Source organism: Melozone crissalis, unplaced genomic scaffold, assembly GCF_028551555.1.
Source record: "Melozone crissalis strain CALT ecotype California unplaced genomic scaffold, PUWL_Pcris_2 ptg000006l_1, whole genome shotgun sequence".
Classification (NCBI taxonomy): Eukaryota; Metazoa; Chordata; class Aves; order Passeriformes; family Passerellidae; genus Melozone; species Melozone crissalis.
In genome coordinates, this window is record NW_026535784.1 from 42,243,588 (window position 1) to 42,261,134 (window position 17,547).

The 17,547-nt window shown below is 43.8% G+C and overlaps 1 protein-coding gene across 1 annotated transcript in view; it reads left to right on the forward strand.

Moving 5' to 3' along the window:
* The window catches only part of ENPEP (glutamyl aminopeptidase), a 63,882-nt gene that overhangs the window by 44,041 nt on the left and 2,294 nt on the right, over positions 1-17,547 (forward strand). The window contains exon 21 of the mRNA XM_054295423.1: positions 15,066-15,209. Within this exon, the coding sequence (XP_054151398.1) occupies positions 15,066-15,209 (144 nt within the window). The remainder of the gene's footprint in view (positions 1-15,065; positions 15,210-17,547) is intronic.

Consider the following 17,547-nt stretch of genomic DNA (forward strand, 5'->3'; position numbering starts at 1 on the left):
TCACAGCTGAGTGGGTTCTGTGGCCTGGCATTCCAGGCAGCTGCACCCCTCCAGCACCTGGGGTGGCTCTGGCTTCATCTCCCATCCCTGGCTCTCCTAAGGTCATATTGTGAGGGAGATAGATCTCTTAAGAGTCCAGGAGCCTGCCAAGAGTTTGTGTCTCCACATGGCAGGCAGGGCCACGGGAGGGAGAAGGAAAGGCCCTGCCAGCGTCCTGCCCGATCTACAGCGCACATTGCCCTGCACCAGGCTAGGCAGCACCAAACCTTGGCAGATCGAGCCCCCACACCGCTGGTGCACCCGGGAGGGCAGGGGTGGGTGGCCGGCTGCTCTCCTGCAGCCACTCATCGGACCTAATCCAATCACCCGCTAATGAAATCAGGCTGTGCCGCTAATGAAATCACCGTGCAGCAGCCAGAAGGGCTTCACAGAGCCGCTGCTCTCAGCACCGCCTCGGCCGTGCTGGTGGGCACCCAGAGCGCCCGGGGCTGCCCCGGCAGCGCGGGCTCCGGGCCTCTGCCACAGCGGGCCCCGTCCTGCCAGCAGGCACAAGGGAACAGAGAGCAGGATGGCCCCGAACAAGACACCATTTTCTGGTTTTACTTCCCTGCGAGCGTGGGTTTGCTCGGGGAAGCTGCTGGGAGGGGACACCGCCTCGGCAGAGCCCTCCTCAGGTGCCACACGCCTCCCCAGACCGTGTGGCATGGATGCTCAGGGAAGTGGCTGCTGTCTGCAGCACTCGTGGCCATGGCACAGCCGGCTTTGGGGTGATGCTGCTAATGAATGTCTCCCACAAATTAGCAGAGAAGCATCCCAGCGCCCAGAGCAGCACCCTGGCCTTGGCCTCCCTGGGATTTATTCCCAAGTGTTTCCCGAGTGTTTATCAAAGTAAGAAAGGGCAACCTTTTCCTTGTGCAATACTTTATTTCTGATACTATCATGCCAACAGGCTAGAAGGGGATAAAAAGAATGCTAATGCTGTTTCCTTTAAAATATTTTTTTCCCTCAGGAGACTTTTGAAGATGCCACAAAATATGCCATATTAATGATTCTTTTTTACATTAAAAGCTGCTGGATGCTGGGGAACAAATTCATCCAGATCATGTTTGAAGCAAGGTCTACCTTAAATTGGAAGTTTGTTTGGGTTTTTCGAGCAACTTGGACCTGAAAGAAATAAAGGAGATGGTGATAACAGTATTATTTGTATGAAACTTACTCATGGCAAAGGCTTTAGCATTCAGCAAGCTAGTGTGCTCCTCAAAAGGTGTGCTAGTTAATTGGTATGTTGTTTAAGGGAAGATTTTAATGGTGTAGGAGGCATAAGCCTTTGTAAATAATATTATCTTAAATGCAGAAGGCCTTATCATGCACTCCTTGCTCAGGCAAGTCCCCTCTTGGGATCATTGGAAGTTTTGTGTAAGAAGCACAGAATCAAGTCCATAATGACCCAGCTGCCTAATCAAGTGGTACAGAGAAACACGTTCAAGCAGTTTTCAGATACATCTGCTAGACATCAGTACTGCCGTGATCTCACTAGAGGGAGCAATTTATTTTGAAATATTAGTCAATATTAGCTCAGCGCTTAGCTGGGCCACCAGTGGGTCAAAATTAAGAAGACTTTTCTCAAGCAAATACACATTTTAAGATACAAAGATAAACAAGGGGAATAGAGAAATGAAAAGACAGTGATATTAAAAATCCCAGCTTCTGAAACAATGAGTTGTAAACAGAAAAAGGATTTTGTGCAACATATGGAGATGATTTTTGTAATGTTTTTCCTGCTGAAAAATCTACAGTAGAGGTTCTGTTCCTATTTCCAGTAGAAATTCCTGTTTTCAGGAATTACAGATAATTTTGGTTGGCCCTGGATGTGAGATTTTAAAACATGGATAAGCTATTCCCTTTTTTTATCATAGGCTGTAAAAGGAAATAAATTCCCAGATGCATCGAGATTCTGAGAAGCATTGCTAGCACTCAGACTCTGTCAACATTTCCATCTAAAACTATTATTTAATGTAGAGTCATAAACACCTTTCTGTAAACATTTATTTAGTGCCTGACAAGATCTCCTCTCTAAAGGGGTGGGGGATGGTGTTGTTCCAAAAAACCAGAGGTTTAAAACATTTTTAATGATATCTTTAAAGGCTGCGCTCTAAATCTGTCACAGTTCAATACTGTCCTTATTCAAATTCTATATTGGGGTAAGTTTGTTCTGGACTCCTACAGTGCCTGGCACAGTAAGGTTCTCAGAGACCCAAGGCACTGCAGTGAAAGCAAATAATACAGATTTAATACTGACTGTGTTTATGCAGTCTGACCCTGAGTACTGCTTAGCTCCTGGGTTCTGCTGTCTGGCTCAGCTACGTCTTGACTCTGTGTTAGGGTGAAATGTGGGAATGTGATCCCTGTGCTTTGCCCCCTGCTCACTCTGGAGGGAGGAAAGGGGGTCTGTGGACTAGCAGGGAGCCAGAGTGACCCCCCTGAGGTACAGTAATGTGGAGCACCACTGTCCCACAGGCAAGGCACAGCCACGGGGATTTAATCCCTCCTCACAAAGCCCAAATGATCAGCTTGTGCATCTGTGTGAGCAGGAGCTGGGTCTTTGTTTCATGTGCTCAGCAGTCCCTGTATGCAACATCACCGAGTCTGTTTGCTCTGGTGGGGTTTTGGTTTAAAAAAGCCCTAAACTTGCCATCTGGTCCACTAAAGAGGAGCCTTCTTTCTACAGAGCACCGTGTGATACAATTTGCAGGATGGGAGCTGAAAAGTTGTATGTTAATAAGTGAAATAACATCACTGCCACCTCCCAGATGTATAAGCCAGAAATTATTGTTATGAGCAGAAATTACGAGCATCACAGTTAACTGGAGATGTTGTCTGTGCCTTATTGAAGCAAAAATCAGTTGTCATTTTCCAGATCTGACACACACACACACAAAGGATGGCTCACGCCCATACCCTCGCTGCATTTCGGGAGGCTGGATGGGGGTACGTGCTCCACGCTCCCCCAGGCTCCGGCCACGTGCTGGTGCAGGGAGCACAATGGTGTGCTTCAGGAAGCCCTGCTGGCCATACAGCAGGATCCTCCTGGATCTAGCTGCCATTTATCACAGCGTCAGAAAGTGATCCCAATGAAGGGAAGAGGAAAAGGAGGGCTGTGCAATTTCAATCTCTGTCACGACCTGCAAGAAAAGCCTCGCTTTAGCTGGTGCTGACATTTTACTGTTGAGAAAATCAAATCTCAATTTTCAGTGGAAAATTTTTAAAGAATGGTAAGTGCAAGTGAGTGCAGATGTAAGGCTACCTTCAAACGTGATTGAATAGTGGAAGAAAATAACTTTCTATAGTTTTAATCTCTACTAATCCACAAAGCTGGGGTTTACTCGTTGCAGACTAAATTTTTCTGGTAATGCTTTATATAAAAACATCCAGTCCTCGTTTATTCTACTTGCTTTAGTCTGCAGGTGAATAGAGATTTAGTAGATGTTCTGTCAGGCAAGGCGGAGGCAAAATCTGACATACCGACAGAACGTGACTAATAACCAGCTCATACAGAGTCTTTTTGTTAACCTTGATGTAACTTCTTTGCTAAGAGAGCAGCCAAAAATCTGCTTGGTTCTTTCAGCAAAGCACTGAAGCACAAATCTAACCTTAACTATGTGAATATCACCGAGCTTTTATAGGTATAACTAGTGTCAGAAATTGCAAAATATTTTCATATTCATTTAATTGCTGAGGGATCTCCCATTGCTCCAAGAAAATTTCCAGAAAGAAAATTCTGAATATTAAAGGAGATTTTAAAATACTGAACAAACATGGGTACAAATTGCCTTCACATGCCTGCCTTCAAGTTTACAATAGTTTCTGGTCTGGTGGTGCCTGCTAATGCGTATGTGTGTATTTTTATATATATATATATGCATGTATGTATGTATGTATGTATTTCTGTTTTCTTAGAATTACCACAGCACCTATCTTTATTGCATTGGATCAGACAGTACTGATGTAATTGAATGGTAAGTAGCACATAGGAGACCATGTAATATCTAAAAATTCCTTTAGCAGCTTATCTCAACTGAGGCAGCAGCAGTAGCCTGGATTCTGGAATGCTTGATTTCTATTGAAAATCCTGAGTGGCTTAAAACCCAATCTAAACAAGTATGTATGTAAAGTGCACTAAAGTGTACGTAATCCTTTAATATTCAATAAATCCGTAATATTTAGTTGTCCATTTCATAAGAAATTTCATTGTGGACCAAGGCTCCCGTGGACTAGCAGCAGGGTTAACAGGATGAAGTTAGCTCTTAACCAATTTATGATTTTGTTTCCCATTAATGTCTGTTGCCAAATTAATGGAGACTGAGATTCATAGCATTACAGGCATTTTAGGAAAACATCAGAGGGCCCTGTATTGCTATTATTTTTTAATGTTTGGTACTACATGTAAAGCCAAACATGTTATGTGTAAAAAAATAAATAGAGATGTTGCTTTTTTTTTGCAATCCTCAACTGAAGCATAAATTTATTCCTTTCCCACATTTGGTTGGAAGAAGGGGGGTTAAGCCTCTGCATCCACCAAACCACACCTAGTTCACATGAGCAGATTGCTGTACAAAATGCACAAAGGAATCCACTAATCAATTCTTTGGAGGAAAGTGGGTTCATCTTTTTTTGCTACAAGGAAAAGTTGTCCTTTGCTAAAAGCCCTTTGCCCTTCGCCATGTGAATTAGCAGTACACTGCTGTTAGTCTAAGTGGATTAAAAAAGAGCAAAGACTCCTGGTCCATGAAAGCCTGCTCTATAGCAAGATTTTGTACAAACGTAACTGTGTCAGTTGTGTGAGAGACCTGGAGAGGGGGAAGCACAAGGGGGGTCTTTTAAGTTCATCTACAGCTCCTGGTATCAATGCACTTACAGTGGCAGGAAGGTGCTTGCAATTAATTCCTTTTCCTGGTGAAGAATAGCAACATCGGTATGGGGTCTTTATGTTGGAATAATGGCAGTCACGATATGGGGCAGAGGGGAATGGCTGTGTTTGTGCTCTTATGCCCCAGTGGAGGAAGAGACACAGCTCCTGTGTGCAGACACAGCCGAAATAATGTGCTTCCCAAGGAAGGCAGCAGTGCCGTTCTGCAGCTATAAAGTGCTGGGCTTAAGAATTTTGCTTGTGAGCATATCAAGGAGCTTGGCATGCTGACTAGATAAATGTTTAAAAATAAGTCTAGTGCCCAAGCTGACAAGCTTGTGCCTTTTTGAATATATTAATCTGAAGAAGAAAATATATTTATCTGGAAGTTTGTTTCATTTGACTGAGGCTCTCATCAGGGATGTAACGCGTACTTGTCTTTTTCGTTACTCACCTGAATATTTTTGGTATCTTGAAGCAGGGAAGATAAAGAGAATTGTATTCTATTAATCACCCTTCTCTTTGTTCTCAAGCTACCTCTGCTCCTTCTATCCCTCTTCCAATCATACCTCCCTTGCCAAATCTTTAGAAAAAAGGTAATCGCTGCTATATTCTTTCAGGGACTTGAGCACTTACTGGTACAACATGTAATTCTTGTGTCTAATTTGCTTTTTTGTCATCTGACTGGGAGCCAGTTAAAAAAAAAAAATTAAAATGGAATTTTATAAGTAACAGATGTGAGGGGGTTTTTTTGTGTGTGAAAAATGTTTGGGTTTTAAAATGTTCAAAGTTTTTAAGGAAAAAAACCAATCTAATTCTGCTTGCTTATTTTGATTTTTCTTCTTTTTCTTTTGTTCTTTTCTCTACTTTCCTGAGCTTAGAGGGCAAATAAAATTTTCCCAGGCAAGACAAAGAGGAAGAGTATTGTCTTTGGTTTTATCATGGTGAAGTAAGCACAGAGAGGGTAAAGTCAAGAATTTTCCACAAAATTGGAATACCAGAGAGGTTACATTGTGTTCTTCAGGTACTCACCATTACATGGTACAAATTCCACTGGCATTATTCAGCGGTAGCATGTCTAGCAATTATTTTCACTGGACAAAATAGGTTTGAAGAAGAATTTTGGAGAAAATTGTGTAGTTTGGTGTTACCTTAGGACCAACAATTTTGATAGCCTCCTCTTCTGTATGATTATCTCAGGGGCATTGATTACAAACACCCTCAAACCCCAGTTCCCCACCATTCCCTTCTCTAGCCATCACAACAATGAGTTGTAATCTCCATGCATAGCTATAACACTGCTTTTGTATAGAGGTATAAGCTTCTAACAGCCAGTGCTATCTCCTGGCAGAGCCACTGTGTGCCCTCAGGACTCCATCCCACGGTCTATTGCTGCTCCATGCCAGGCATGGGAAGTATTTCCCAGCAAGGTCCTGATGTGACCTGAGCTGGGGACATCTCTGGGACAGGTATGTGCACAGTGTGAGTCTAAAGAGCTGCTCAGTCCTAAAACATGTAGGTGTTGTCCTCGAGCTGAAGGCCGAACACCAGAACTGCTCTTCAGCCCCCTCTTCCCACTCATGAGTAAACATTCATCTTGAGGCTTCTCACCTGTGTAGAAAATCCTGTTTTCTTCTCCTGGGATAAGAAGAGAAAGACAAATGTGGCCCAGTTTGCCACACAGAGGGAAGAGAGAAAGGGGTGGGCTGGAACTGGGCTCCTGTGTGCAAAATCCTGGGGATGGAATAATGTCATTCCCAGGCCAACTGATAGTGACAGTCTGCTTCCTCTCCACATCATCCCTGAGCCCTTCCTGGGTGGAAACAGCAGCCTGGCTTTGCATGGCTGTGGCAGAGGTGATACAGGCAACAGGGCCCACTCAAGCTGAACTCATCCCCCAGCATGCTCTTCACCATGATGATGGAAAATCTCATTTAACCAAACTCACTATTGTTGCCTTCGTTATCTGTGCTGATTGCCCACTACTCGCACTCACAAACTCCAGACTGGATTAGGACCCATTGCAGTTCTTCCTTATGCCACAGTGCCCTTGTCTGTGCTGTCTCAGGCTGTCATGGTCTTGGGCTGTGAGTGTTCTGATTCAAACAGTGTTTAGTTCCCCACCATCTCTACAGAAAAAGTGCTCAGCCCTCCCTAAATTTCAGCCTGGCCTGGATAAATTAATTCTTTTGTCAAGTTCTGCTTTATAAAAAGGGGTGATTCCAGCTGTCACTTGACCACAAACTCTCTTTAAGATCTTCCAAGCTGGCCAAGGAAAAGCCTGCCCAGCCCAGTGGAGCCTGGGGTGGGTAGCTGGGGTTCAGAAGGACAGCCTGCGGGTCTGTTTGACAGATGCCTGGGTGGTTCCAAGCAGTGAAGCAAGCAGCAGCCCTTGCCATCAGCGCAGGGAGCCGGCTGGGGCGTACTGCAGCAGCTTGCCTTTGTAACACGTCCCTGAACGTTTCCTGCAGCAGCCACAGTTTGATGCATCTACAGGGGTACCACACAAGTAAGCTTCAGATAATTTAGCTGCCTAGCTCTAAGAAGTCTTGCCTAGAGTACATCCAAACTAGAATTTCAGAAATTTGGCTGATAATATTTAGGAAAGGAAAGAGCATGTTCCTCACACCAGCAGAACCTTTTCAACAAATTAGCATCCCTGCTCCTAAGCATATATAAGCCATTGCCTTGCAGCAGGATGAGTGTTTTTCTCTCTTTGGAAAATGAGCCAAATTAATTAATTAGATTAATTTCATTAGCCCTGGAAACACTGTATGAGCCATTTGTGTTGAATCTTTAACCAAAAGGTACAAAAATCAGCAACCAAAGACAAACCACCATCATGAATATTTTTCATATGAAGGGAAGTATGGAAAAAATTTTAAATAGTCATTTACATGAGGGAACTTTACATTCTAATGGGCACAATGTGGTGCTCTATTTCCCAATAACAGCAGTTACTAATACAGGCATCTGTGTCACACCTTTTACTAAAGCACTTCTTCAAGGAGTATATTTCACAGGTAGTTTTAAAAATTATCTCACTTTTCTTAATGCATTAGCAGTGAATATAAATATGCTTCATAATGGGATCTTCCCCCAGCTGCTGAGATCCCATTAGCCAAAGAACCTCCTGTGTTCCTCTCCCCTACACAAGGAAATTAAGCTGTCCCTATCCTTTTCCTGTTTTTCCCTTGCAAGAAACCAACTGAGTTGCAGGCAAAAATATCAGTGGCTGCTCTGAGGGCGTGAAGGTGTCTAAGAGAATCAAGTCCAGTCTGGGTCTTCGTGATAGACCAGCAACATCCTCCCCCTCAGTGGTTTTCAAAGCAGCTACAACCAGCAGTATCCTGGGAATGCAGTTTCCATGCAGCACTTCTTTTTGGTGCAGCATCTAGTCTACTGAACGTGATCCTGTAGGACTCACAGCTCACTGGGGAGAAAAAACTTCTCCCAGAATCTTCACAAGCGGATCCCTGGAAGGGTCGAGGGTCTGGATCTGTGCCAAAAGAAGTAGAATCTTCCTGTGAATGAGAAATCATTGTTGCTTTTTGCATATAGATGCATTGAGGTGGGGAGTTTAAGCAACATACCCAGGGTTACAAAGCAACCAAGTGGTAGAGCAGAAACAGACATCTGGCACCCTGACTCCTATTTGTCTCCAGTTTCTATTCTCTCTTTCACTGATGCTTTCAAATCTGTAGTTAACATTGCTGTAATGCATTTAGAAATGAGTACAAATAAGTATTTTTTTTCTAGTAGGCAATAAAGATGAGATGATTTTGCACAGTTGTAAAATTCTGTTACATATAAAGGATTCTTTATTTTATAATAGCTATTAGAATGTTTGTTTGTGGGATTTTCTTGGGCTGGAAACTTCAGATGGAGCATTGCTTTGAGCTAATCATTTAGCAAAGGACAAAGATACCTTAGATTGCTGACTCGTCCTATAGTTAATGGTTCTCTCAGGCTTTTCTCTGTCAAATGTGGCAACTATGACATCAAATGTTATCTCTGTAAACACATGCCAACTCAAAATAGCACATGGGGGGGGCAGGGAGGGAGAAGGACAAAAAGTTCCTTATCCTATATTTTAGCCAAGATTATGGTCACCAGCATGTTCCTCTCAGCACAGGAAAAAAACGGACTTCAGTTCACCTACACTTCACAGAATATAATTTTCAAAAATAAATGACTGATTTAACAAACCATTTCACTTTCAAATTAGCCACATTAGGGGATCACGCCCTAAGTGCATGAAGTATGGAATTCCCACTTCTGGGAGGTCAGAATTTGAGTTGTTATATATAACTTGCAGAGGTACACTACAGGCATGAGGATAGCTAGAGCTATTAGAGACCTTATTCTAAAGATTTCCCAAGGCAGTAGACTGGCACTTCAGACAACCAGACTGTTTTGTTGATCTGCCACTGATCTGCCATGTGACCTTGAGCAAGTCTTCTCACTTTCCTCTAGCTCTGTTTCTCCTCCTACAATTTTCCTTATCTATTTAAATGGCAGCCTTTCTGAGCAGGGAATTTCTCACCTTGCGCTAGCTAGCAGTGCTTAGCTGAATGTGAACCCGTCTTCCTTGGGATTATTGTATTGCAAAGCCAGCAAGTAACTACCAATTAAAAGCACTAGTATAAAATACTAATAAGCTATTTTTTCAGAGGGGATGTTAGTACAGTCTGAGAAGCGGTGATCCCTCCTTCTCCACTACTTTACTTCTGTTGCTACAAGATGAAGCAACCAATGCTGCCACTTTACAGTCAAAGTTTCTGGAGGCAAGCCTCAAAACCATGAAGATGTGGGGTCTAGCAGCATGAGGCAGAGCTGGCCAAGCTGTGGCTGCTGAGCTGCACTTGGCTCAGGAGCAGGTCAAATCCACTCCCATGCTGAGTTTTATCAAGGAGGATGAGAGGTGCTCCTAATCCTGGCTGTGAGTGAAAGTGAGCTTGCGGAGCTGCCAAGGCTCTGGCTGCAGTGCTGGAGCTCAGCCGCCCGTGCTGACAGCCCTGGGTTGGCAGTGTGTCTTGTCCCAGGGGCTGGGTACCTCTGCTGATGGCCAGCTCCAGGGCTCTCAGGCACACAGCTGTGCTGAGCTACAGACAGCAAAGCTCTCTCCCTGTAACCTGCACACACAGTGGGGAGCGGCAGAGGACAAATAACCCAGGTGGTTCCCAGCCCACCAAGACCTCTTGCCTGAGGAGGTAATGTAGAGGCAGCTGAATGACATGACTGCTCACCAGAGAAAAGCCACAGCCTGCCCTAGCTTTTCCAGTGTGGATAATTGTCACTGGCACTGTCTCAGTGAAATACACAATGAATAAGAACAGGTACAGAGTGTAGAGGCCTGCTTCAGAGTCCTGGGCTGTGGTGCACCTCTCCAGAATTTGTAAGCAGGAGCCTCATGTGTCTTAATTTACATGTGTGACACCTGTTCCTGAACATTGAAAAAAGTATAAAATAAAACCCTAAATGGACTTTTCTTCATCTTTTGTGGCTTATTATCCCAAGCCATCTCCAAGCAAGCAATCTGTACAACCTGTAGAATCACATCCCACCAGACTTTTGATTAGGGACTTAGACCTATAGACCAGCAGTGCAGGGAAGCTCTGTCTTCCCCCAGAATCAGTGGCATTAAACCCTTTTTGGAGTAGGGAGGTTGTCTGGGGCTGAACCATAATTTTTGGAGGGAAGGAGGCTTTTGGTGGTGATATAATATGTGCTACAGCCTATGTTGACTTTGGCAAAGTTTATTATCCTAGCTAGGAGCTGTTTGTAAGTTTGTCCAAAACTATGGAATGTATTTTACAAGCTAGGTGCAAGTTGTCAGCTTGCAGCACATCCACAGTAGAGCAGTTTCCTTGGCATTCTTCCCATAAATTAGACAAATGCCCAAACTATCTAAGGGAGCAGTTCACTGCAGAGAACAGGATTTCTTAACACAGGTATGAGGAGAAATGTGCCTGCCGAACTCATCTGCACAATTTGGGAAGCTGAGGCTTTCTCCCAAAAGGCTTGTATGGCACACACTCTTCATGCTCACAGCATCCATTTCCCAGCCAAGCAGACACTTTCCTCCTCCATCTGCAGGCTGGGGAGAGTAAGCACAGAGAGTGAAGCCTGTGCCTGTGCACACATTTGGCAAATCCCAGAGCTTTCTGCCTGGAATCCCCGAGTCAGTAAGCAGCTGGATTTGTATCCCAGTCAGGAGGCAGCTCTCAGAGGAACATCTGGCTCCAGTCTCTATCTTGTCTGCTGTTCCTTCACACATCTACTTCCTTAAAAAGAGCTTACTGGGGTGAGCAAAAGGGAAAACTGGCTCCAGGTCCTTTTGGCTACTTAAAGAGGACCACCCTGTTGCACTGTCAAACAAAAGTTATATATTTTCTACAATAAAATATAATACTTAAATAAGGGAGACAATTAGATGTAGTTGCCTATTGCAATGCAGTTCCAACATCTTTGGGATGACTCGGAAGTTTATATGTGCAAGAATGCTGACTGCTGCTCGCCTTCTCTACAGTTTGATCTTCCTGGCCATTAGAGAAAGGGCTCTGCACAGAAAGGAGTGAGTGGAACTTTTGGGTGCTTGGGGGGATTGTGTTAAATATTAAGCAGGAATGTCAGTCTGCCCAGACTTCCAGATGACATCCTTGTTTTGCAAATTGCCCCAAAAGAGGTTAGTGGCAATATTTTTAGAGGCTCATATTGCTTAGTGTGAATGGCAGCAGTTGAGTGTCTTCTGTGACAATTTCCAAATAAGCACAAGCCTAATAAGAAAGGGGAAGAACAAAGACCACTGCTGTGGGGCAACAGATTTGAGGGGAAAAACTGTGATTTTGTGGTCAGTCAAATATGGAATGTGCTGATGGTTCTGTAAGATTTTCTAATGGAAAAATCATAAGCTGCAAATAGTTAAATCAGAGTTTCTGTTTCTCAGCAAACATCTTAAATTACACATAAAAAATCTCTTAAACACTTTAGCTTAAGAGAGGCCCTGTCTAGCTCTAGATCCTTTGCCTTTTGGGAATTTTGCAGCAGACCACCCACTGGGAAAATGAAAAGTTGGCATCTCTACCACTGTGGCACTTTTTCTGGAGATGAGCCCCTAAAATGCTTTGCACTTTTCCTTGGGAAGACTAAATGAAAAGGTCTGACTTGGTCAACTTGGTTTGACAAAGCAGGGAGGTATAAATCACTCATGCCACAGTACCTAAACTATTAGGTACTCTTTTTACATCTATTTGGACCAAATGTGCTGCTTCGCCCCACTACTTACATGTAATGTAATCAGCTCACACTCGTCTACAATTTCACAGAGAGACATGCTGTAGATGCCTTGTCTCAGATAATGAGCTAGTTGTACTAATTATATAAATCTGTCCCAGCCTATTAGAGTCTTTCCTTAATGATGTTGCAGTGAGGTGGCTGCTTCATTCTGTGTCAGTTTTTCCTGTAGCTATGCCTGTCTTTTTGATTGAAACCTTTTGTGGTTCCTTAGTGAAGGTGGCCAATTTCCAGTCTATAGGCAAACAAGCTGCTTTGTCTCCAGATAATTTTATGAAGATTACGTTTTTCACCAGAATAAAAGATATGGAGTTGGAACACTAATCTCATGCTTTAAAAACCCAATAACAACAACAACAACAACAAAAACTAAAATTAAAAATAACTTTTAAAAAATCCACAAAAAATAAAGTGTGCATTATGCAAAGGAAGTAGAAGTAGATAGAAATTAGGGATTTAATTTGTCGGCCATATGCTGAAATGCTCTTACCAAGTTAACTGAGCATTTCACAAACACCAATGCACTTTTATCTTTACACCACATGGGAGACAATTGTTGCTCTAGTTAGGCAATTGTTGCTCAAAGGGTAGCTGAAAAAGAACATCTGCATGGCACATGAACTACACCGGACCTTCCAGGTGCCCATCTCTTTTGGCACACACCAAGGACCTGATGAGAACACACTGTAATTCCCTCTAAGCTTGCTTGCATGCCTGGTTTCCTTCCTGTAGTTGAATACATAGGCTTATTCAACATATTTTTGACTGCTTAAAGCGTTACACCAGTCTAGATGACCAGAATATGCACTTGGATCTGAAGGTCTTGAAGCATCCCAGATCCTTCAGTTTAAACACCATCTTGTCCGTGTGTCTGAAACATGAACTAGTGCTGATGTCCTGCATTTCACTGAGTTCAGCATTTATGCAGCCTATTTGCAACCTAGTTTGCTAGGCTCAGCTTCAGAACCTGCCAAGTTTTAGGACAGGCCAGTAACACCATGGCCAAGGGCCCTCTGTGTAGAAGGATCCAGGAGACAGGGTGTGTCTCTCTGACCCTCTTTGCTAAAGGCAAGAGATAGAGTCATTCTACACTCCCATAGTATCCAGCAATTGTTTCACCCTCTTGGTACTGGGGCCTCAAACCTAACTCAGCCACCACGTCCCTTGGGGTTTTACTGCTTGCTTACAGAGGGAGTTGGTAAGAAGAGTTCATTTCCAGAAGATGGAGATGTCCCATCCATAAACACTTCACAGGGGAATATGGGAGAGTGGGAAGCAGCTGAAAGAGGGTTCACTACTGTGCCTCCAGTCAACAGCAACTCTTGGCAACAGTCTAAAACAGCAAGAGCCCCTGGGGGTACCGAGTGTCCAACACCAGTTACTATGCCAGATTGCATGGCAGCAGTTTAATCACAGAGGCCACGGAGCCAGGATTGCATGTCTGATGTCGTGCCTTTAGCAGTTGAGCAGTGCAGGGCTGTAGCATCGTGTGTAGATGAGTGTCAAATACTGTCTTGGGTTTCTTGCCAAGATATCAAGAACTGCTCTTTGCGATTTTATACTTTTCACTCATTTGGCTGAAGTCCATGTTTCTAGCCTCAGATCGCGCATCTCCTAATGGACAGTGGGAGCTTTTCTTTGTACCTCTGGGAGACCTCTGCACTGAGAACAAATCCTTGAGCAGGCACCTTCTCAAGCACCCTGCAGCTGAAAAAAATGGCAGGACAGGACTGCATTATTTCTTGAGGCTTGTTCTAGGCTCTGTTTTTTCCTTTGTAACAGCCTGACGTTCCTAATCCTCTGGGGTAATCAGGATGGGCATTCTGCCCACAACACTTCACACACTCTGCTGGTATATACATGTAAACTAAATTTTGCAATGAAATTTATCAGAGACCATGAAGAATAACAAAGAATAAATTCTGAGTATCTTCATTACCTTTATAGAATCTACGTTTAGACTACCAATTTAGCTGTCCCGTTTTCCTTCTGCAGGCTTATTTCAATTAGATTTCTCTTAAGAAAGTGAAAATGTGCCACTAAAATAAATCAGTAAAACAAAATTGCCTGGGTTACATCACCAATGAATTAGATTCAGAATTATCACTCTTGTAACTTACCACCCCTGAGCTGATCTAGAGAGCATACAGATTTGTCTTAATGACAGCACATTGGTTTCGGTGGCATTGTATTCAATTGAGGTTTCTTCTTGTGACAGTCACTGCACAGGACATCTCACAGGAACCAGAAATACCAGAAAATCTCCCACAGGAACCAGAAATACCAGAAAACCTCTTTTCTTCTACTCAAGCTGTTTCATCTTTTCTTCTTATTCATTCTTTGGCTTCATTTCTCCAGACAGAAGAGAGAAGTAAGGGAAGCACTCTGCAGCTTCTAATGCAACGTGTTTCTAACATGCATCTGCATAGTGTCTGCTCATGTCTGCAACCTCCATACAGGGTCAGCATGGTCTTCATAGCCTGAGCAGCATGGTCTTCATAGCCTGGGCAGGATGGTCTCTTCCTTCCCCCATGAAAAGCCTTCACAGAGTTCCTTTAGAGGGTTTTCTGCATTTTTAATTCATTTATTTCCCTAAACATGAGACATATTCTGGTTCCAAACAGCTGATTGATTTCTCTGGCCAGAGATTAAGTAATCTTCCCATAAGATTAAAGGAATTTTTTTATTCTAGGCACTGTAGAACCTCCAGCTATATTCTCCTTACCCAGCCATGCAAGATTAAATGAGTCTGTCTAAGGCCACAAAAAGGGAACCTGTTCCCAGTCCTTCCTCTCCAGCCTTGGAGCCTGGTCCTGATTCAGCATGTTCTGTGGGCACATGCTCCATTCCTGCTGTCTTCCAGTATGAGTCAAGTAGTTCTCATCCTGTTCAAATGCCATCAGAAGCCAGTGGGATTTATGTATATGCATACATGACCCATGTATTCGATCAACAAGCGCATCTCAGCTCCTTCCAGCACAAGGAGGAGAACACTACACTGGCCACTGTAGGTCCATAATATTTTCATGCAAACAATGCTTGCTTGGGCCTCCAAGCTATGTTATTTATGTCCCCAGAGCTGCCAGCTCTACCAGAGGGAATTTGAGTGGTCTCAAATAGCAGTGCCTGGCCATCACAAGAATTAAGTACTCCATTGTCCTGGAAAGAATTGTTAGAGCTGTGCTCCAGTTTCAGAAGCCTTTCTGTTCAGAAGACAGAAAAATGCAACATGTCCTGTGCCCTAGATAATTCAAAGGAAAAACCCCCTAAGTTCCTGAGAACCTACAACTGTCATTTAATGAGCAATGAGACCCCTCTTTCATGTAATTAATATCCCTTTCTGTTTTGAAAAAAAAAACCCAAACCAAAATAAAACAAAACCACCCTGTCAGTAGGAGCCAATGTTTCTGCTTTGTATCAGAGGGTGAGGTTTTAAACAGCATCTCAGGTGCATGGTCCAGGACTAAAAAACTGACCTGTGCTATGAAACATCCCTCCCCAAGTCCTTTACTTACTGAGCTACAGCTGTTGACATGTGAGAATGGCTGTCGCCCTGATCGTGTCACGCCAACATTATTTGTCAAGGATGTTGCCGGTCACCCACTGATTACAAGCTGAAGTCTCTGACCTCCTGGCTCAGCCAACAGCTACAAGTACATCAAGTAGGACAAAGGTGTCCCTTAACTTCCAAATAAACCATGAGAATAAAGCCCAACTGCCTGTTGGTGTTAACAAAACACATGGAGTATTTTTATCTCTGGAAAGCTATTTCCTATTTGTAATACTACTTGAAACCCTTTCCAAGTTTTCATTTGATGTTTCTTGCATTCATATATTTTATGTATCTTATTTTCATTTTCCAAACGTTATTAAAAATGATCTCAGAGTGGCGGGCCTTGTGGTAGGAATTTCTGTTTTGGGAAAAGAATGCCAGAGTTGGAGGTTTTTGCCAGAAGGATGGGAAAGCTGAAGGAAATAACAATGACTGGGGCTAGAGATTTGTCACAGGGAGTTAGAACGTGAAAATTTACAGTCTGGCCATGAGAGAGTCCAGGCTAAAGCCATGAATTTATAGGCACCATTGCCAAAAGCTGGATGCTATTATTTTGCTCAAACTCTGTATTGCTTTGCTTGAAAAAAAAAATTTTTTTTGAGAAATGCCAGAGACTTTGGCTCTGCATATAGAAGAAAGAGGGCAGAAAAGCCACCTCGGTCTCCACTGCTCTTCCCATCCCAGCTGAAGGGTGGGAAGCACGCATGACCTTCCCTGGAGAAATCATGGGAATTCAACCACCCCAAACCTCATAGGGAGAGTTTCTGCTTGCCTGGGAACTGCCCTTGCACAGAGCACTGCCAGCTCAGACTCTGCTGACTTCAAAGAGCACCAAACGGGCTGGCACCCACTCACACCAACACGTCGTCCCCCAGCCGGGCAAGAAATTCCTTCACTCCTTAGTTCTGCATCCACCAAAGCAGATGCAAGAGTTTGTGGCTCGAAAGGCTGAAAACTGCATCGGCACAGGCTTGTAGATTCCTGCTCCTCTCCAGATAATGCAGTCTTGAAAGTGCCTATCAAGGTTTTACATAAAGGAAAGGCTTTATACTCCTTTATGCTTTTACATAAAGGAAAGGCTTTATACTCCTTTATGCTTTTATTGTCCCAGTGACCTTAATTGTTGGTGGGGTTGTTTTTTTTAATTGAATGAAACAAAGGAGTTCTCTTCACTTTTATCTTAAAACTGTGAGGTCTGGATCTGCTGGAAAATTACTTGTGAGACCTCTGGATCTCTTACTTGCACAGAAGTAGCCACTTATATTTATTGCTTTACATATGGCCACAATCCAGCAAATCACTCAGGCATGTGAATAACTTTCAGCGTGGAAGTAGTCCCCCGTGAGGCAGCGGGACTACCACCACACTAAATATACACATCAAGTGATGAGCTCGGCTCCACCCTCGTGTTTTCCCGAGCGCTGCCACTTCTCCATATACACACCCAGCAGGCCAGGGCGCTTGTTCCTCGGGTTCCTTTCCAATTGCATAAATCCCAGTTGTGGATTTGAGCTGTGGGCTGCTGCCCTGATGGCTACACTCCCGTTGATCCTTGCCCACGTCTGCCCACCGAGGCTATGCAGTCCTGTGCTCCAATCAGATTAGATAGTCTTCCTCTTTTCCCTTTAATCCCGAGAAAAAATACGTAACGAATTTGCAGGGGGGAGTTTTATAGAGCCTTGCTGCAATGTATGAGTAGCTCTTCTTATCACAGGCGCAGAGACACAGACCCCTGGAAGGGCGGGAGCAGCAGGGACAGCTGCGAGCCGCCCCACCTTGGCTGGCCCCGGGG